At 43.6% G+C, this 21,982-nt stretch overlaps 2 protein-coding genes across 2 annotated transcripts in view; both read right to left on the bottom strand.

Moving 5' to 3' along the window:
- LOC106563133 (uncharacterized) overlaps positions 1-3,904 on the bottom strand; it is a 147,893-nt gene extending 143,989 nt beyond the window's left edge. Inside the window, exon 1 of the mRNA XM_045689931.2 lies at positions 3,405-3,904. Coding sequence (XP_045545887.1) covers positions 3,405-3,528 — 124 coding nt within the window. The 5' untranslated portion in view covers positions 3,529-3,904. The remainder of the gene's footprint in view (positions 1-3,404) is intronic.
- An 836-nt stretch (positions 3,905-4,740) lies between these two features.
- cacna1bb (calcium voltage-gated channel subunit alpha1 Bb) overlaps positions 4,741-21,982 on the bottom strand; it is a 222,509-nt gene continuing 205,267 nt past the window's right edge. Inside the window, exons 47-49 of the mRNA XM_082958138.1 lie at positions 15,685-15,946; positions 9,021-9,244; positions 4,741-8,883 (exon numbers count right to left, since the gene is read on the bottom strand). Coding sequence (XP_082814264.1) covers positions 8,350-8,883; positions 9,021-9,244; positions 15,685-15,946 — 1,020 coding nt within the window. The 3' untranslated portion in view covers positions 4,741-8,349. The remainder of the gene's footprint in view (positions 8,884-9,020; positions 9,245-15,684; positions 15,947-21,982) is intronic.

Here is a 21,982-nt window from a genome sequence, read left to right as displayed (position 1 = left end):
TGAAAGTTTGTTTCTTAAATCCTTTGTTGTTGTTGTTGTGATGAATTCTTTACACTCATGTTTTTCTTCAATCATATTTTAAATAACTTGTAGAAAATACACATTATGACACTGTCTCAAAGCATTATATACATCCTGTGTCACTTTACTTGGACTAAGAAAATACACCGTATGACACTGTAAGAAGCAATATGACCATCATAATCATATAAGCCAGATAGGCTTACACTCTTATGTAGGTGTCATAAACAGCCATAAAATAATGCAATATATGTCATAACAGGTCTAAATACTGTATATGTGTCATGACAGTGTTATGACCATATTATGACAGGTTGTGACAAGTTATGTCAGCTGTTATGACATATTATGACATGGTTATGACTGTGGTAATGGTAATGGTAATGCTGTGTGGACATGGTAATGCTGGTGTGTTACCCAAATCTGTAAGGTCCCTCAGTCGAGCAGTGAATTTCAAACACATATTCAACCACGAAGACGAGAGATGTTTTCCAATGCCTCGCAAAGAAGGGCACCAATTGGTAGATGGGTAAAAATAAAAAACTTGGACATTGAATATCCCAAAATCACAAAGATACAAGCGTCCTTCCTAACTCAGTTACCAGAGAGGAAGGAAACCCCTCAGGGATTTCACCATGAGGCCAATGGTGACTTTAAGACAGTTACAGACTTTAACGGCTGTGATAGGAGAAAACTGATGATGGATCAACAACATTGTAGTTACTCGACAATAGTAACCTAATTGACAGAGTGAAAAGAAAGAAGCTTGTACAGAATAAAAAATATTGACTGAGTGAATACAAACTCATCTCTTTCAACTTGCTCGACAACAGATGTTCTACATTCTGAGAATTGCAGTATGCTTTTATGATCCACAACTCTGAGGTTCAAAGTAATGGGGCAAGGGTGCTAGTATTCCAAACACGACGAGGACTCAGATATCACAGCTTGAAACTGGCTGGATAGAGATCCAGAGTAATATCAGCGATAACAACCTGATTTCGATAGCTCATTCCTTAGATTGAGCGACTACACTGCTCCTCTTTGCTCTAGTCTACTCTGTCATGCCAAACCAGGGCTGGCACTCAAGCCAAACAGACAAATCACCACTGTTGGAACTTTAATACAAAAGCTGTCGAAAAAATGAAGGCGATTTATCAACCCCTGCTGAAAAGACTGCAATCGTGCAGTATGTAATTCATCACAGTTGGAGATAGTTAAAATATGCACCCGTTGAGTGATTCTTATAGGATATTTCATGGAGGGTACCTGTTGGGGATGATGTACAGAATCTCCCTGCACACTATAGCGAAGTCTCAAAGGTGTTGTTGCCACCAAAGTCCACCACAACCAGTGCAATTACAGTGCAGACAGCTATACTGTATGAGGTCACTGTCACCGCTTAACGCATTGCTGTGGGTTTAGTCCCTTTTGCTATGTCAGAAGGCTATGAAAATAACTCCTCAGCTCCCACCCGGTGGGATAAACTTATTAGGTTATTCAACTATGTTTAGGCCTTCTCTGATACTGGTCATCATTCTTAGTATCAACAGAATTAACAAAGCCCCAGGTGAGCCAAGCTATTTTTACTACAGAGTATAATAGTAATACAATCTAAATCAATGAGTAACCACCTCACAAGGCTTATTTATATGGCTGCCTAGAGGACTATTATCTTAACATTACATAATCACCGGCCTATTCCATGAAAATCTGCACTGTTTAAAGAAAGCTTTCACGCTCTGCCGTCCGCAACGACTCCAGGGACCCCTCTCAAAACATTCAGTAAAAACATTTGACACCGAACTTGGGGCTGGATTCAATCAACATTATTTTTGGTCCCTTATGTGGCAACTTAATGCGTTCTGAAATCTGTTAGAAATGTATTGTAATGTTTAAAAAAATGTATAACTGCCTTAATTTTGCTGGACCCCAGGAAGAGTAGCTGCTGCCTTGGCAGGAACTAACAGGAATCTATAATAAATACAAATACAAACAGACCTAAAGATATCTGAGGAAATGTGGTAATAGTACATTTGGAAAATAGTACTGTCACTGATATTGGTAGTACTGTCACTGATATTGTTAGTACTGTCACTGATATTGATAGTACTGTCACTGATATGGTTGCATATTTCAACAGCTTTCTAGAGCCCAGCTGGCAATGAGCTCTGATCCCCAGGGAGTGCGCCAATAATACAGTACTACTCAGATCCTCTGGCTCTACGGCATCATTGGACGCATGGTAATAGCTGTGAGAGCAATTCAAGAGTTAACAGTATCACAAAGCTATGCCAGTGTGTATATGACCAAAATGTCGAGACAGACAACTGACACATTGAGCCTACCCTATAGCACTAAGGGTTTGAACTGTGTTCGAACGCAATCATCATTTGTCAGTGATGTTCAAACAGTGTGTACCTCATCATACTGTACAAGTGTTGGAAAGCAGTTACTTCACTGTGCTTTGTGTTGAGTCTTCAAGGGAGGTTGTCAACCACCTTCATTGCTTTGACAAGTGTCTTGATTTCACCATGTGCCAAGAGCTCTTAAAATGGAGGTTAAAGCTAAGCACAAGCACCCGTTTCGAGAGAGGTGGCACAAAAGACAAGATGAGATAAGGGGGTTGAGTACCAGGGGGAGGATCGTTGACAACGATCAATTAGAGACTCCATATCGCACACTTTTTGGACAGCCTCCTGGCTTACGGTAATAAATAGGACTGATAGTGGAGTTGTCTGCAAGAAGTTCACATGCAGAATGTAATCTAATAAAGTTCAAGCTGGACAGCCAGGAAATCAGTCCAAGGAGGCTTAATTAATCTTGCCAATGATTATGGCACATTATCAGAGTGTGCTCAAATCTGATCTGGCTCTAAAGAGCATGCTGTGCTGGAGGTGGCACATAATATAGCTGATGACAGTATCTAAGTCTACTTAAATACATGTAATGCTGGTCAGGGATGTTTCAGAATAGAGTACATTTTAGAAATAATTCAGAGTGAAATAATTAGGGGTTACTTCAATATAATTGTTCCCAGAAAGAATACAAATGTGATGTGACAAATCTGACAAACAAGTTAACATAAAGAAGAAGCACTTATTCCCCCTTGTCATCAAACATTAGCGGCTCCATGAGGGCCAGAAGTTATATGACAAGAATGTAGAGTCCACTCAATATCGTTCCTTGAATAATTGTGAAATCAATGTATTATGGAAAACAGTAGGCTGGCTAGGTGACAGTCTAAGTTGACTTTGCAGCACTACTGCCAGGGACATTTCAAAAGCACATCGACGTCATAGCTATATGGCCAGGCTTAAAGATACATTCACTCATCAAATGTATTCGCACATTATTTCAGCAAACCACATGTCCTTCCTCACCTGTTGGTAGCATCCCCGACCCTGACTCGACAGGAGAGTCTGTGCGTCCAGCGTCAACAAAGGCAGCGCTGATTTTGAAGAGCACTAGTAGACAACATGTCCAATTTCCCACCCAGAACAACATTTTCCTTCAATATCAGAAAGTCTTAACCTGTTTAAATCAATTAACGTCGAACAATGTATTACTGGTAAATAAATGCGTCCTCAGGTTGAAGGGATGGGGAGGCGGAAACATCCAACAGCGCTATGCATTTTTGGCATCAAAAGTTTCCCTTTCACTCAAAACCTCTCACTTATAAATCACTGAAGGTAAAACCACTTAAGTTCTGAGACAAATATGTATATGTCATGAATATAACATTAGCTGAATTGTTTTGAAGAACTCTCTCCAAAAGCATCTGTGGCAACCTCTCCACCTTCTCTCATTCAAGAAGAGCTCGCGCGCAAACACTCCACAGCTTCCCGCCCATCCTCGCGATCCAAGCCAATGAAACCCCTCTAAGGTCCCCACACCTCTGCATCACGCATGTGACAGACTAGGCTAGTGGAAGACCGACAGCTCCCCTCTCCAGGCAAGTGTTTCAGGCAGGATATTCAAATAAAATTGGAGAACAAGTTGTATTGGGGACCGGTCAGGGGCAGACTGGCCATCTGGCATTTTGGGCACATGCCAGATGGGCTGGTCCATTTTTAGCCCAGAGGGCCTGTCTAACTTTGTTGTTTTGGGGGCAAAATGATTATTATCTGGATAATAATGGGGGCCTCAACAAAATAAATTGTCCAGTGGGGGCCTCGAGGAAAAAAATTGTCTGGTGTGGGGGCTCAAGGAAAAAAATGAGGCATACTAAAATACTCAACTAGTCTAAAGAAGGCCAGTTTTATTGCTTCTTTAATGAGAACAACCGTTTTCAGCTGTGCTAACATAATTGCAAAAGGGTTTTCTAATGATCAATTAGCCTTTTAAAATTATAAACTTGGATTAGCTAACACAACGTGCCTTTGGAACGTAGGAGTGACGGTTGTTGATAATGGGTCTCTGTACGCCTATGTAGATATTCCATAAAAAATGTCAATTTCCAGCTAAAATAGTGATTTACAACATTAACAGTGGGCCTCTGTATTTCTGATCAATTTGATGTTATTTTAATGGACACATTTTTTTGCTTTTCTTTCAAAAACAAGGACATTTCTAAGTGACCCCAAGCTTTTGAACGGTGGTGTATATTTGAGTGAAAAGCAAGCCCCTATATGCCACTCTTACAATAAAGATATCCACAACAAAACATATCACCATAAAGCAGGTGAGTATTACCAAGAAATACGCCAACTCATTCGCTGTATTAATGTTCATATATCTTTATTCAATGACTTCAATTCATACAAAATGTAATGGTATAAATGACTGTAGGATTGACAGTCATAACATATTCGACAGTAAAGGACCCAGTTGCTCCAGAACCTCAGAAAACAACCCTTCTTCACTAAACCACACATATGGTTCAAATATAGTTCAATACTTTTGTTTAAATGTTGATATTTAAGCTCTTTTGTCTTTCCAGAAACAAAAACATATGTATTAAAGATCTTCAGAAAATACAACCAGTGAATAGATTGTATAAAGAAAGTTTTTTTTTTTGCACATGCACATACTTTTCATAACATGCAAACATGACATGTCCAGGAAATATAGCCACAGGAAAACTGGATGAGGTATGCTGAGACAAACTGGTGCGGTTTTAAAATTGGCACTCTAATTAGCAAGGGTTCGGGGTGGGGTGGGTGAGGTTGAAAAAATAAAGGATCTGTTCACAGATCTAGGGGTGCACACTGCTTTCTCCTCAACTAGGGCACCATAAAGTGACTTTTAGAGGCCAAGGAAGATTCTTGCCATCGACAATGCTACCATCTACTGTACCTTCCCCTATAAATAGCCATGTTCAAATGTAAAGACTTCGATTCAAAGTCTAATACTTCACCTTTTGACGATCCATCAAATAGATTGCACAATATATCTGACGTTAGAAAACAAAATAAATATGTGATTTCTGATTCAGTACAATAAAAACAAACACGTTTTTACATCTGGGTGGTTCTATCAGGTTACATGCAATAGACTTGCTGAACTCAAAATGCCCTGTTTGACATAATTCAATTTAAAATAATTGTGCCTTTTGTCAATGCATTTCAATGTACATTATATACTACATTTGCATTTTTACAACTCTTTGTAAATAAATGCTAAGTAAAATTTGGTCACAATCATGCTAAAGCCTGAATCTGGAGAACCCAGAGGGTAAAGTTACAGGGCGAGTGAGAGTTAGTCCAAAAGTGTCATCTTGTTGCATAGCCCTACTTGAAAGAGTCAACTGTCAATGCAACCCTTCAATACCTGCGAAGACACAAAGTTGTAGGCTATGTATCAGTTAGTGAAGGCCTTCACACGACCCTGCTTTCAGGAGAAATATATTTGGAAGAAAACAAACCCATGAGATATGGGCAAAAGTGGCAGAATTTATAAGCATACTGTACATGTAATCTACTTCTCTTCATATATGAGAGATATGAGGCAAGTGTTAATAAACATGATACTTGAATATATTGTTTCTAGCAATAAGAACACGTAAAGTGAAACTTTCCTAGTTGGAGGGAATCACAAATGGCACTTTTTCCCTTGGAACCACTTTGCCTTCCATCTAACTCTGGCAGTGCTGTATATTTTTGGAAGAGAAAGGCAAAAGCTCTGTATACACCCTTTAGCAAAAGTATACACAACTTCGACAAGTTCAAAACCCTGGCATGCATTACATTGCTTGCTTTAGATCTGTAGTTCTGACCTACTTATAACTCTATTTTACATAATCATTACAAAAAAATGTGTTGCATTCTTTTCCTCATTGGAGGTTCAAAGAAAAAGCCTTGTTACTGTATTCCTTGAATTCAGTCAACCTCTCTTTGCTTTACAACTACATACATTTTTACTCATATGCATAACAGTGACTATATATACCTCATATACTGTAAACCCTATATCATACGTTCCATCCTCTTCTCTCCAGTGTTGATACATCACAAAGGTCAGGCTGCATTATAACTATAATAACATATATTTAATAATAGGCACTTGGTACTCAGCCACTAGAGTAGTACGTTAGAAAGAGATGACCTACCCAACTACACTCATATCATTTACACTAGGTACAACTTACAAAAAATGAACATCATGAAAAGATATTCCATTTAATGTTATAGTTCCATAAAAAATTAATTCGAATCTTCGGTCCTTCTGTGTTTTTTGTTGTTGTTCAGAAATAGTTCAACATGTCACATTGGTGACACGGGAAAACAGCAGCAATACTATACCTACTTAACAATATACTCTCCGTAATGCATCTTACTGTAATACCCAGAGTTATAGAAAGAGAGAGTTAGGCCAGGTTTTAGAACAGCCGCCATGTTAGAACCCATAGAGAACTTTATTCTTGAAATGTTGGTGATGTAGCAATACGAGAGCGCCTCTGACAGTTCCCTAAGAAAGGACCCGCTGTAAACAAGCAAAACAGAGCAGCGAATTTAACATACATTTGTATTGATTAGCATTTGGAATGATGTGTATCCAAGTCTGCACAACGCCAATTATCACTTAGCAACAGCAATGGAGGAGAAAGTGGCGGTCTCGGAACATTCAGACAGAAAGTGCATTGGCCCAACTCTCTATATATGACTCTGGTAATACACTCTTAGAAAACAAGGTGCTATCTAGAACCTAAAAGGGTTAGACGTCTGTCCATATAGGAGAACCCTTTTTGGTTCCAGGTAGAAACCTTTTGGGTTCCATATAGAACCCTTTTCACAGAGAGTTCAACATTGAACCTAAAAGGGTTCTCCTATGGGCCGAATAACCCTTTTGGAACCTTTTTTTTCTAAGAGTGTACCTACAGGAGTCTAACAACGCTCTTGTGTAGAAAGAGTTCAAGGGATACTAAAGGATTTTCTGCAGAGAGGGAAGGGATTGGGTGGTAGTGCATCATTATCATCACTTGTTCCTCCTGGTTCTACTCATATTACTTCCAGTCCCAGCAGACACATTACAGGACAAGACACACCATAACGAACGTCGGCCATGCACAGTAGATCACCAGCTGGGTGTCAACTAGCAGGGGCGATTCATCGTGTAGAATCGTCTGGGAATGAATAGAAAATGGCAGCCGTTATTCTGGCGATAGGACAGCCACCAGCTGCTTTTAACCGTTCGTAGGCACGGTGTGTTTTGTCCTTTAGCCAGCAATAGTACGTAGTCCCATTTTAGATCTGGACAAAGGGGGACAGAAAGGCTTTTATCTGGTCAATACTGTAGAGAAACACAGTTCACAGTCTTAGTTGTTTTCCTCCGAAGACAGTAGGAAGACATTTAGGCTTTTTTTTTCATCTATTAAAATGATTTCACTGACCAACGCTTTAAATATTCACAGGGATTTCACATGTGCTCTGCACACCATCAAAGCTTTCAAGAATGGATTTGAGAAAATGTAATATCAGGTGTCCTTCGTCCTTTAGTGCCAGTTGCCTAGAAAAGAGAAAACATCCCTAAGAATGGTTTTCCTTTTCAGAGTACTTTCTGTATGTTTAACACATCTTGGAATATACCTGTCTCCATTGGCCACCTATGAGTGCGCAGGAACTGACATCAACTGACATGTGGCCCTCTGTAGCTCAGTTGGTAGAGCATGGTGCTTGCAACGCCAGGATCGTGGGTTTGAGTCCTGGGACCACCCATACATACAATGTATGCATGCATGACTGTAAGTTGCTTTGGCTAAAAGCGTCTGCTAAATGGCATATATTATATATTATCAACACTGTACTGTAATCTGTACAAAAGATGAGCGAGTTCATCAACGTTCAAGCTAAAACGCTTTCAGACATGTGAAGGGGGATGTAAGCTACGCTAGCACCAGTCATCCTCTTCCTTCTCCCGGAAGCTCCCAGTTCCTCTGGTGCTGGAACTCGAACCGGCATTGACCCCCAGAGTGAAGTGGTACCCATTTGGGACCCCAGCCCGGCCCTGTGGGGCAGGTGCAGAGGAAGGCTCAGTAGCCCCATGGGATGTTGAGGCAGAGGTCCTGGGGGAGCGGCCACCTCCCCCTCCATGGGTGCTCACAGCGTCCTGGAAGTCATCAGGCTCCTCAGGGAGGCTGCGTGGAGGGGCACCCCGCGGCTGGGGGCTCAGGTTGGGGTCTGAGCCAATGCGGGTGACGGGCATGGCGGGTGACTCCAGCAGGGCGCTATGCTCCGAGAGGCCACGGCTGAGACTGGACTTGTGCCCCGTGGCACCAAACTGCACAGGTGAGGAGTTGGCGGTCTTGTAGGCCACGGCGGGGCGGGGGGTGAGGGGGGTCTGGGGGAGCTGTCTGCGCCCACGGCAGGGCGTGCCGAACGCTGAAGTTAAGACCACTTGGCTGCCTTTAGCCATGCCGATACTCTGCAAGAGACAGCAAACAAATCAGAGAGTAGTAGAGAGGAAGGGATGGACGGGATACTGGCCACTAACCTGAATCATCTCACCCTGAAGCAGCACTATCCTCCCACCCTAAAACCACAAGCTCCAGGTCCACTCACCTGCTTGAAGAGGCCTAGGTCGTGGGTCTCTCCAGGGGAGGTGGAGCGGCTCGGGCCGGCTGACTTGGTGTGGTAGTGCTCCCTGCCTCCGTAGCGCTCACAGGAGTAGTAGCGCTGCTTCTCCCCGGCAGCAGAGTGATGCCTCCTCTCCTGAGGCCTGCCTCGGTCACGCTCCCTCGCCCGCTCCCTGGACAAGCCCTCCACGGCAGGGTCAGCAGGCAAACCTGAGGCCGACACACACAGACACAGGATTAGGGACTGAAGTAAACTACACTCATGTGGAGTATATATGTGCATGTGGGTGTGCATCCCTCAGACCAAATAAAAATGCATAACGCTAAAACATCAGGAAGTGATTTCTTCCAAAATTCTATGCTCTGATGAAAACCACAATGACAGAACAAAACAGCTTTAAGTGGCTGTTTTTCATTCTTAAATGTGTCAGAGCCCTGTCCTAGTGTGTCTGGCCCAGAGGAATGTAACTCTTTCTCATCCTCCCTCTGTCTATTGCTCTCCCTCCTTCCCTCTCTTCTTTCCTCTCTCCGTCTCCTCTCTGGGTTTTCTGTTGCCCTGCCAAGAGGTGTCCATAAATCCCACTGACTGGGCCTGTCCACTGGGGCCTTTTATCTGCACCAATAAAGCCCAGCTGCTGCTGCCCTCCAATGCCAACACAGAAAACACCCTGCGCCCACAACACCAATGCGCTCCACCAGACCATGAATACGGCCTGATGTCTATTGCAGACGATCTCTGTCTGGCCACCAGCGGACACCGGAGTTTCATATTTTCCCGGTATTTTACAAATGTTCCATCCCGAGAATAATCCACTTTTCTTCCTGGTAACCCAGTATTTTACGCCAAAACCCAAAGTGTCATTCAAAAGCATTATAAAGCACATTAAAAGGCCCATGTCTGGATTTGATTAGAGATTTGATCAAAACATTCAAGCCTGATGATACCTGAGCCTGATGAGCCATACATTAAATACATTATATAAGCCCTACATTTAAGACATTTAATGAGCCCAGGCCCAAATGATTGTGCCATTATCCAATACATATGATATACTACTACTGCTACTGTATACAGTATATAATACTGCACATTATGCACGACAGAAACACATAAAAGCTCATAGATGTAGCTAGCTATATGCTCTCTTGGGTAAATAAATATTATTCTTCAGCGTGAACTGTATTACTGTTCTGTATTGTATTATACTGTTTTATATGGACAGGAATTACACACACCGTTCAAACCATGATAAAGCATGGATAGAACATGACTCTGGAGCAGCACAAGCGACCTACAAAGTTACAAGTACTTGCTAGCGAATTTGATTTAGAAATATAATAGGGCCTATTTGTAAAATTAGTATGCTGATGCATATACAGTATATATACACCTTACGTAATATTTCCCCTAATGTTATTAGCCTACCTCCTCTTTCTCTGTTGGATCATTCCTTCCTCGCTTTCAACAGTTAAATGAAATTAGTTTCATTATCCTTATATGTCATCATTCTAATGACATCCTTGAATAATATAGGACTAGAATTAGATGCAGGAGGCTTTCACTTGTCTTCACGAAGATGGAATGGCTATGGGTCTGAATAAATAACTGCTATAGCCTACCGCCATCGCGCATTCGCTCTTCTTTCAAACTACCTGTGAATTCTATTGGCTGCTGTATTTACCATTCAGCAAAAAATTGCTTGCGTCCCTCTTCGAAAAGTCTATTGGTATAAGAAATGCGAAAAAAAATATTTATGCATAACCCATCATTAATTAGCTTAAAATAAAGCTAATACTGCATTGAATTTATTACCTGAAAGAGGTAGTCTAGGACACCTATATATAGGGCTATACAGTGCATTCAGAAAAGTTATTCTAAAATTGATTAAATTGTTTTTTTCCTCATCAATCTACACACAAACCCTAATAATGTCAAAGCAAAAACAGATTTTTAGACATTTTTGCAAATGTATTAAAATGTAAAAACGGAAAAAGAACATTTACATAAGTATTCAGACCTTTTACTTAGTACTTTGTTGAAGCACCTTTGGCAGCGATTACAGCCTTGAGTCTTCTTGGGTATGACGCTACAAGCTTGGCCCCCTTGTATTTGGGAAGTTTCTCACTTTCTTCTCTGCAGATCCTCTCAAGCTCTATCAGGTTGGATGGGGAGCGTTTTCAGGTCTCTCCAGAGATTTTCGATTGGGTTTAAGTCCGGGCTCTGGCTGGGCCACTCAAGGACATTCAGAGACTTGTCCCGAAGCCTCTCCTGAGTTGTCTTGGCTGTGTGCTTAGGGTCTTTGTCCTGTTGGAAGGTAAACCTTCACCCCAGTCTGAGGTCCTGAGCGCTCTGGACCAGTTTTCATCAAGGATCTCTCTGTACTTTGCACCGTTTATCTTTCCCTTGATCCTGCCTAGTCTCCCAGTCCCTGCCACTGAAAAACATCCCCACAGCATGATGCTGACCAAGGCCCTTCTCCTCCGATTGCGCAGTTTGGCCAGACGGACAGCTCTAAGAATAGTCTTGGTGGTTCCAAATTTCTTCCATTTAAGAATGATGGAGGCCAATGTGTTCGAGGGGACCTTCAATGCTGCAGAAATGTTTTTGTACCCTTCCCCAGACCTGTGCCTCAACACAATCCTGTCTCAGAGCTCTATGGAAAATCCTTCAACCTCATGGCTTGGTTTTTGCTCTGACATGCACTGTCAGCTGAGGGACCTTATATAGACAGATGTGTGCCTTTCCAAATTGTCACGGATGTCATAGGAATGAGAGGACCAAAGTGCAGCGTGTGTGTGTGTGTCATTCCACATTTTATTTAATCTGTGAAACTATGCAATACATAAATAAACTGAATAAACAAAACAACAAACCGTGACGCAGAGGTGAAACAAACACTACTCAAAAAATAATCTCCCACAAACCCAGGTGGGACAAACACCAACTTAAATATGAGCTCCAATTAGAGACAACAATGACCAGCTGCCTCTAATTGGAGATCATCTCAAACAAAGCCCAACATAGAAATACAAAAATGAGAACAACCCAACATAGAAATACAAAACTAGAACATAACAACATAGAAAAACTAAACTAGAAAACCCCCCTGTCACGCCCTGACCTACTCTACCATAGAAAATAACAGCTTACCATGGTCAGGACATGACACAAATAGTGTCCAATCAATTGAATTTGCCACAGGTGTACTCCAATCAAGTTGTAGAAAGATCTCAAGGTTGATCATTGGAAACAGGATGCACCTGAGCTGAATTTCGAGTCTCAAATTGTATTTTTATACATTTGCAAGAATTTCTAAAAACCTGTTTTCACTTTGTCATTATGGGGTATTGTGTGCAGATTGATGAGGATTTTTTTTTAATTGAATCCATTTTAGAATAAGGCTGTAGCGTAACAAAATGTGGGAAAAATTAAGTGTTCTGAATACTTTCCGAATCCACTGTATATGAAACTAGAACAGGATTATCTCTTTTGGATGCAATTTGAATGGAGTTGATGGAGAGAAAGACTCAGCTCACAGGGTGCACTGCTTTAAAACTCTGCAGCTGCAATACAAAATATATATATCTTTAAAATAAAATAAATGGTCTATCATGCCTGCTTTAAGTCTGGTTTTGGGGTGGGGCTCTGTTAGAACATGGAGGGGCTGGGGTGGGTTTGATTTGGTTTGGTAGGGGATCCGTGTGTGTTCTGCTCTCTACCAGTTCCGTCTGTTATCTGTATCAGCAGAAAAAATATCAAATAAAAATATAATAATAAAATAATAATAAGGTGACCCCCGAAAGCCAGATGGAGATGGGTAAATTAGACGTGCATTTGGTCTTTATATTACTGTAGCATAGACTATGTTGCAGAAAATATAGGCCTACCAATCACAATAAAAAAACGTTACCATGATGAGATGATAGGTCTCCATGCATTGTGAACTGTGCTCCATACTGAGATGGGCTGTCTGTCCCCACCCTGAGCTGTGATTCATCATGCAGAGGCCGTAGAGAAACCCGATTTAGACAGCGCATATCATTTAACAGTTCCATTTCACGCCATGCTGTTCATAGAAATAATTTATTATCATTTACCGGTTTCTAGCAGTTACTCATCCTCGGAAAAGGGAGTGCTTATAGGCGGTAAATCTCAGTAACCGGGTTCCCGCCATTGAACTCTAGTGGACACACACTGACCAGCACCACTAGTACACTCAGCCAGCACAATAGTTCCATGGATCATGTTCCTGCTTTATGGAGGTCATGGCTAGGTCCCAATTAGCACCCTATTCCCTATGTAGTGCACTACGTGTGACCAGGGCCCAGAGCCCTATGGTGAATAATGTACCATTTGGGACACAGCTCATGTGTGTCAGACATGAACTCATACAGAGCAAACAGGGACATAGGGGTGTCATCATGGATTCCGAGCCATGTGGAATGGTACAGTATCTGTGTGGGTGTGTATGAGGTACAGTAGGTCTGTATGGGTGTGTGTGCATGTGTGTACTGACGACCTTTAACCTATGGGAGAAAACAAACTAAATCAACAAAACTCTTGGCTGCTGAAGCCCCTGTTCTGTGGGGCTCAGGCTGCCTGAGATAATCTCGACTAGAAGTAAAAGGGGGCTTTAGCCTGTACATGAGATTGGCTAATTTCACATCGTTGTACAGTGCGTAGTGGCTGCCCCGTCGCCCATAAGAGGAGCTACTATTGGAGCAGCTTAGCCAATTTTATAACTACCACTTTTGAGGTTATAGTACAAAGGGGAACGGCGAATACAAACTTTAAAAAATCACATCCCCACCAAGCAGATTTTCCTCAGGGAACTCATAATTCTCTTTGTTAGTCAGATGGAAAGCTTGACACGCAAAATCCCTGGCTCAAGCTTTTTGTTAAACGCAACAGAAACCTCTTTCCTTCATAACCCGATCACAGGCCCTTAATCCGATACGGAATTTCTGCTACTATGCAAAAGCGTCCAAGCGATTTGGTACAAGAGCCAAGTCTCTAGGTCTCTCTGCCTCTGAGAAGGAAAGGTTTCCTTACTCTATTTCTGTATGAATTCATAGTTCATCATATGCTATATGGGTTCCACAGTGAGATGTCTTTCAGTCTGTGTATGTTGCTGCATGAGCGGAAGTATGCATGTGAACATGTGAATACATGTGTGTGTGTGTGTGTGTGTGTGTGTGTGTGTGTGTGTGTGTGTGTGTGTGTGTGTGTGTGTGTAAGCTATGCGTGACACTAGCAAAGCAACGGTCTTCCAAATGTATTTATAAAAGGTCAAAAATGCAATTGTGATACATGTAATATCTGCATAATGGAGTGAGATACTCAACCCTTTTTGAATGAATAAAAATTCATTAAATATTGACTGATTTAGAGCTCATAGACAATTGTTTAATGACAGACAAAAACATACGTAATCCACCAGTTTTGGTGGGAATTCCCTTTTCAACTATAAGTCATGAAAGGACCCATGCTGACACGCCCTGACCTTAGAGAGCCTTTTTATTCTCTATTTTGGTTAGGTCAGGGTGTGACTAGGGTGGGTACTCTAGTTTTTGTATTTCTAGGTTGGCCTGGTATGGTTCCTAATCAGAGACAGCTGTCTATCGTTGTCTCTGATTGGGGATCATATTTAGGCAGCCTTTTCCCACCTGGTTGTTGTGGGATCTTGTCTATGTCTAGTTTCCTGCGAGCACTACATTAGTGGCACGTTTCGGTTTGTGCGTTATTGTTTTCTGTGAGTTTCATCTAATAAACATGTGGAACTCTATGCACGCTGCGCCTTGGTCTACTCACTTCGACGAACCTGACACATGCTAACATCTTTAAGCCTCATATGGCTTATTTAGGTGTTTTGTTATTATATTGATAGAATAATAATGTTTGATTGTGTATAATTTACATATACACTTGAATAGCCTTCCCTGTAGCTCAGTTGGTAGAGCATGGTGTTTGCAACACCAGGGTTGTGGGTTTGATTCCCACGGGGGGCCAGCACAGAAAAATATGTATGAAATGAAAATGTATGCATTCACTACTGTAAGTCGCTCTGGATAAGAGTGTCTGCTAAATGACTAAAAATGTAAAATGTAAAAAAAAAATATATATATAAATTACCCTTTTGCATAGTCAACTTTAGTTGGAATTTATCAATGCACACACAAATACTACTATTTGAGATTTGGCAGTTCCTTTTTGGGAGTGGCTTCCATTGCAGGTGAAATACTTTGAACATTTCAAATTAACGAACTCTTAACTTTTTTAAACTATACAAAAAAGGAACACCCACCTTTCTCCCGTCTTGTGGTATAAATATTGTCTTTGTGCATTTTATCCCGTCCAAGGGTCGGCATTGTAAATGATGCCAATCAGAATCAACATGTGTCATTGTTGACATTTTGAAGGGGACCAGCATGTGTTTGAGCGGCCACAACAGATATTTGTGGGAAAATATACTTTGTACAAGCAAGAGTAGGAAATAAATCAATTCAGCAACAATTATGTGACAAGTGAATTTTCACCCCACAAAAACAGGGAAGTAATGGCTGGAGAGAGGGAATTCTGAGGTGGGTGGGCCTGTGCGTTGCTAATGTGTGTGTCTGCACATGCATGTATGGTGTGTACCCCCTCTAACCTGCTATACTAGAAGGCTGCACGCTGGATGTCCTGTCGAGTGACTTCTGCTTCTTGTCCCTGTCCTTGTCCCTGCGTCTGTGACAGCGGTGGTGGTGGTGATGGTGGTAGGGCCTGTCCTGGGCCTGGCCTGGGGCTGAGGACGACTGGGCCTGGGCTTGGCTCGGCCTCTCCAGGGTGTAGTCCCTCAGACTCACCTCCTGGGGGCGCTGGGAAGCCAACGTGGACGCCGACCGCCTGATAGGACTGATGTCAGGGATAGGCTGAGAGGAGCGAGCAAAGACGAAAAACGGTGAGTGGAGGAATACAAGATGGAGGGCTAACTACCATAGTAGTGTAGCAGTAGAGTATTTTAGAATACAGTACAACCACTGGACTGGAGCATCAAGCACCAAACTGTTCACTAGACAGCAGACACAGTACAGATGAGGAAGTACGACAGACCGGTGGACACCAATCTCTGGGCTTGAGACTGACGTTCAACCTCTTCAGACACAAATGTTGAGGAGACATTTCTGATTGAAACACTGAGCGATTTCAATACTCACTACAGTTAATCTTGAACACGTCACTAATGATTGGCATTCCACCGCCCAATCCCAAATCAACCCGTTAGCCCCTATCCCTATGGTATAATCAATATGGTAATGATATGGTAATGAGACCTCTTTGCCTCTGGCCAGCTCTTATGTGCGGGTTGTTGACGTTGTAGGAAGGCTCAGTGTCAACATGCTGCACGCAATGATCTGGACAAGAGCTAGCCTCTGGCATGCTAAGTGGCAACATACTGGCACCATACCATATTTACCATGCTGTCTAAATCTATATATTTTTTTTATACAAACAGGTGCATAGGGGGTAAGAGCTAGTGTTCGATTTGGGGTTGGATGTACGGAATGTTTGGCCCGAGTTGTTAAAACTTGTCGTAAACTAGCAGGAGACACTGCTAGTGAACTAAGAATAAGCAGGGTGTTGATGTTTCCCTTTAAATATTTCACACCTTGACAGGCTCTGAGTTGTCTGTGTTTGGAAAAAGCCTGGTGCCGCAGTGAAATTAACATGGCAAAATAGAACATTGAGAAGTTTAAGCCTGGAGGTAAATAAAGGAAGTGAAATGACAGGCTGGAACACTAGCTACGTTATTCCTCCCTCTGGTGGTAACAGCCTGGATGACATCCTGCCACAGTTGACCCATAATGCCAAGAGCAGTCTCCTGGAAACGGCACACGTGTATTCCCCATATAAACCACCCTTTTCAAGTTTAGTTTTTAATTCATTGTTGAAAAGGTAAATCAATTAAGTGATATTGTAGATCATAACCAAATTGATTCTTGAGGTGTACGCTCCGTTGACCTTGTTCTAAGAGTTCTTATCACACAGTCCCGGCCAGTAGCTACAGTCAGTGGTTTGTACAACAAAAACCACAACAACCACAACAACAACACATGGAAATAAAGAGAGAACAGTACAGTTATGTCAAAGTAGGAAAATAGCAGTGCTGTCCGTGCCTACATTAAAACATTAACAAACCACCCACTGAAACGACACACAAACATACAATGGTCACAATGGTCATATCACGTCACTTCATGGCAAGAAAGCAAAAAAAGAGTGTTTGGTGTCCCATGGATTTATGTGAGGTAAAGTACTAAAACACTCAACAATAATTATACTGTAGGTGACATGGATCTTGACCACTCACACCAATATGGGCTTTAGCTAATGTCTAAAGAGTGTCAAACTGACGGTGAGAGTATGTGAACTCCCCACTGGAATGGAGGGAGCACATAGAGGCCAACATAGTGATGGAAAGAGAGGGATGAGAGAGAGAAAGGGAAAGAGATAAAACAGAGAGAGAGAGAAAAGGAAAGAGATATGACAGAGAGAGAGAGAGAGAGAGGCTTTTGACTTTTTGTCTTTCTTTAATGATACATCCTCATTTCATTAAAACCTCACAACCACCACCACCCCCCCACCCCCTTTAAAAAACAAATATCCCTTGTGCTACATACTCACCTTGTGCTCTACCCCACGATTCAAAACAATATCACACATCCCAATAACCAAAACCCCACCACTTCTACAACCGTATATACAACCCATCTTCCCCAGCTATACAGACGGCCTCCCCGACACACCATCTCCTGAAACATCTCCACACTTTTTATCATTTTAAATTAAGGCGCGCAGAGACCATCCCATTAAACACTAGTAAAGGGTCTGTTATCCCCCGACCTCTGACCCTGTTCCTCCTTGTTAGCCAAATAGACAACTTTCCCTGAGCCTCACATACCCCCTGCCACTGATGTGCCTTCACTCCTGTTAGGCTCCTAATTTTCCTCACCTTAATGCAGAGGTTGTAGAGGGCATTACCTCCCACCCTCTCAAACTCCCACAGGCTCGGAGTGTTAAAGTCCAACAAGTCCTCCATATCCCCTTGCCAGTCCCCAGTCTCTGCCGTCACCTGCAATGGCGGAAACATCGGTGGCTCCCCCCCATTTGGCCACTCAAACACCCCCCTTACCGGCTCAGACAGTGCCTCCTGGACCTCCCCCAGGAATCTCTCCAGCAGCCTAAGAGATGTTAGTCCTGTTTGTTGTGCCAGGACTTCCGGGGTTTTCCACCCTTCCTCACCCAGCAGCCGCAGGTCACCCAGCCTTAGTAAACCAGCTGGCATCAGTTGCATCTGCAGGGTGACCGATTGAACCGATCTCAAAAGGATGGCGCGATTGTGGAAGATAGGCTCCTCCCACACCCACAGCCCAGGCTCCACACCCCCTTCTCGTGTGGCCCTTAGCAGCTGCCAGACCCTCAGTATCGCAGAGTAAAAATCAGAGAGACCTGCTGTACTCAGCCTCTCCAGCTTCATGAGGAAAAAGCTGCCAGTCCAACTCTAATCCGCAAGCTATCCTCAGCAGCGCCCATGCTGGTTCTCTCCAGCCGACATCAGTATGGTACAGCAGTCTTTGCGCTACCTTTAGTCAGAATGCAGCCACCATTCTCTCCAGTTCCACCAGGCTCTGTCCTCCTTCGTGGACGGACATGTACAACACTACCGCCCTTAGCCAGTGATGGCCCAACCAGAAAAAAATCAACCAGGGCCTCCTGAGTGGCGCAGTGGTCTAAGGCACTGCATCGCAGTTCTAGCTGTGCCACTAGAGATCCTGGTTTAAGTCCAAGCTCTTTCACAGCCAGCCATGACCGGGAGACCCATGGGGCGGTGCACAATTGGCCCAGCATTGTCCGGGTTTGACCGGTCGGGATATCCTTGTCCCATCACGCTCTATAGCGACTCCTGTAGCGGGCCGGGCACATGCATGCTGACACGGTCGCCAGCTGTACGTTGTTTCCTCCGACACACTGGTACGGCTGGCTTCCGGGTTAAGCGTGCATTGTGTCAAGAAGCAGTGTGGCTTGGCTGGGTCGTGTTTAGGAAGACACATGGCTCTCAACCTTCGCCTCTCACGAGGCCGTACGGGAGTTGCAGCGATTGGACAAGACTGTAACTACCAATTGGATACCACAAAATTGGGGAGAAAAAGGGGTAAAAAATAATTTAACAAAAATCCACCAGCTTACGTTGAGGACAGCCAGGTTGAGGACAGCCAGTATGCCACAGGGAGGATGCCGCCAGGTTGTTGATGATCAGTACCCTCCCTCTATATGACACTTGGGACAAGAGCCACCTCCACCTTGCCAGTCTTGACACCACTGCCTGTGACAGTTCTTTCTGACCCACCTCTCTGAGCCCAGGTACACCCCCAAAATGTTAAGCTTTTCACAACCGCACTGCAAACCCCCTGGAAGCAGGGAGGTGGGGGGCTATCCATCCATGCCCCACATAACAGAGCTTTGCTCTTGCCCCAGTTCACCTAAACTGACGAAGCTCCCTCATACACCTTCAAACTAGTCTCTAGTGCCTGCATATCCTGCCCATCCCTGACCATCACAGAAATGTAATCTGCATATGCCGATACTGCTGTCAACACACCCATGCCTGTCCAGCACACTTCCTGCAGTCTCCTGCATAAGAAGCCCAAAAAAGGCTCAACGGCTAGTGTATATAACTGCCCCGATAGAGGGTATCCTTGTCTAATGCCCCACCTCACCCAGACTGGCCTACTGAGCTCCCCTCCCACCTTGATCATACATGATGCCCAAGCACACCACATCTTCACACAAGCCAAAAACCTTTACCCAAACCCAAATACAGACATCACAATAAACAGATACACTTGGTCCACTCTATCAAAAGCTTTCTCTTGGTCTAAAGAGACTAATCCAAAGTTCACATTAGAAACTTTCGACAAGTCCAACATGTCTCTGATTAAGAACAAGTTGTCCGTGATTGAGCGTCCCGGTACACAATATGTTTGGTCATTATGTACTATAGAGTCCAGATGAGACTTCAGTCTGTTAGCGAGGACCTTGGCAAATATCTTGTAGTCCACACAGTGCAATACCACAAGCCTCCAGTTCTTAAGTTCACACAAGTCCCCTTTTTTGGGCAGGAGAGTCAGAGCCAACAGACGGCAGCTCATCGGCGCACTCACACAACACGCAAAAGAAGTTCGGTCCAATTATTCCCCAGAATATTTTATTAAACTCCACTGGGAGTCCATCGACCCCCGGTGTACGGCTGGGGGGCATCTGGGTTACGGCCTCTGCCAGGTCATGGGACAACAGGGGAATGTCAATTTCATCCCTCTGTGCCAGAGAGAGCTTAGGGAGTTCTGCAAACAAAACTTGAACACACATAGGATCACACAGTTCTGCCCTATACAACTCAGTATAAAACTCCACATTCCGCAATCTCCCCCACCACAAAGGTCACCCACCCATCTGACAGCCGCAAACAATGCATACCCTTGGCTTCATGGCTCTTTCTTTCCAAACAAAAGTAGAAGGAGCTCAGAGCATCTCCTTGAGCATGGAGAACCTAGCTCCCTTTGCTTTAACCTGGAAAAAACTGCCCAGGTCTCTATGTAATTCAGCTAAATTAGCCTGGAGGCCTACATTGCCTTGCCCCACCAGCTCAATCTCCACTTCTCTGATACTACGCTTGAGTTGCCCCAATACTCTGCTAGCCTCTGAGGATGAAAGAGTTGTATACCGTTGACAGAAAAGCAGAATTTAGACTTTTCCCACATCCCACCATTGACTCAGAGACTCATACTCCTCTCTTCACTGCCCCCACCTTTCCCAAAAAGCCTGGTGAAATAGACAGCCGAGCCATGGTTATGTGGTGATCCGAAAAAGCCAGCGGGAGAATGGTAGAGCCCAACAGCCTATTGCTCTGATTCCTGGACATGTAAAACCGATCTAGTTTGGCTGCACTCACCCTATCCCCAAAGACCTTCACCCATGTATACTGGCTTGTGTTGGGATGTCTAGTTCTCCAAACATCCACTAGGTCAAACTGCTTACTGATGTCCCTTAACACCCCCACTGAGCCTGAATGAGGCTCCTCCCCATTTCTATCTTTCGTAAAATACATTGTACAGTTCCAGTCCCTGCCAACCACCAGCATCTCTTCAGGCGCTATCTGTGAGAGTTCCTGTCTAAGACACCCAAACAGAACCCCCCTCTCTCTCCCTGTGTTAATTTCTGTTTACTACAAGCCGTCTACCCCTACAGATATCCTTTGATGAGCAAATGTTTACAGTCAGACCCGGTGCAAAAAGGAGTGCCACCCCTGCACTAACATTTGTTCCATGGTTCAGCACACTTGTCCCTTTCCACCAGAGCCCCAAACTGACTTCATTCACCACATCACTATGCCTCAGCTACACCAACCATCCATAGCATGACTAGACCCAGTCTCATCTACACCATCCATCCATAGCCTGAATAGACCCAGCCTCAGCTACACCATCCATCCATAGCATGACTAGACCCAGCCTCATCTACACCATCCATCCATAGCCTGACTAGACCCAGCCTCAGCTACACCATCCATCCATAGCATGACTAGACCCAGCCTCATCTACACCATCCATCCATAGCATGACTAGACCCAGCCTCATCTACACCATCCATCCATAGCATGACTAGACCCAGCCTCATCTACACCATCCATCCATAGCCTGAATAGACCCAGCCTCAGCTACACCATCCATCCATAGCATGACTAGACCCAGCCTCATCTACACCATCCATCCATAGCCTGACTAGACCCAGCCTCAGCTACACCATCCATCCATAGCATGACTAGACCCAGCCTCAGCTACACCATCCATCCATAGCATGACTAGACCCAGCCTCATCTCCACCATCCATCCATAGCCTGACTAGACCCA

This window comes from Salmo salar, chromosome 11 (genome assembly GCF_965601325.2).
Source record: "Salmo salar chromosome 11, fSalSal1, whole genome shotgun sequence".
Classification (NCBI taxonomy): Eukaryota; Metazoa; Chordata; class Actinopteri; order Salmoniformes; family Salmonidae; genus Salmo; species Salmo salar.
This window is presented reverse-complemented; position numbering and strand designations above follow the sequence as displayed.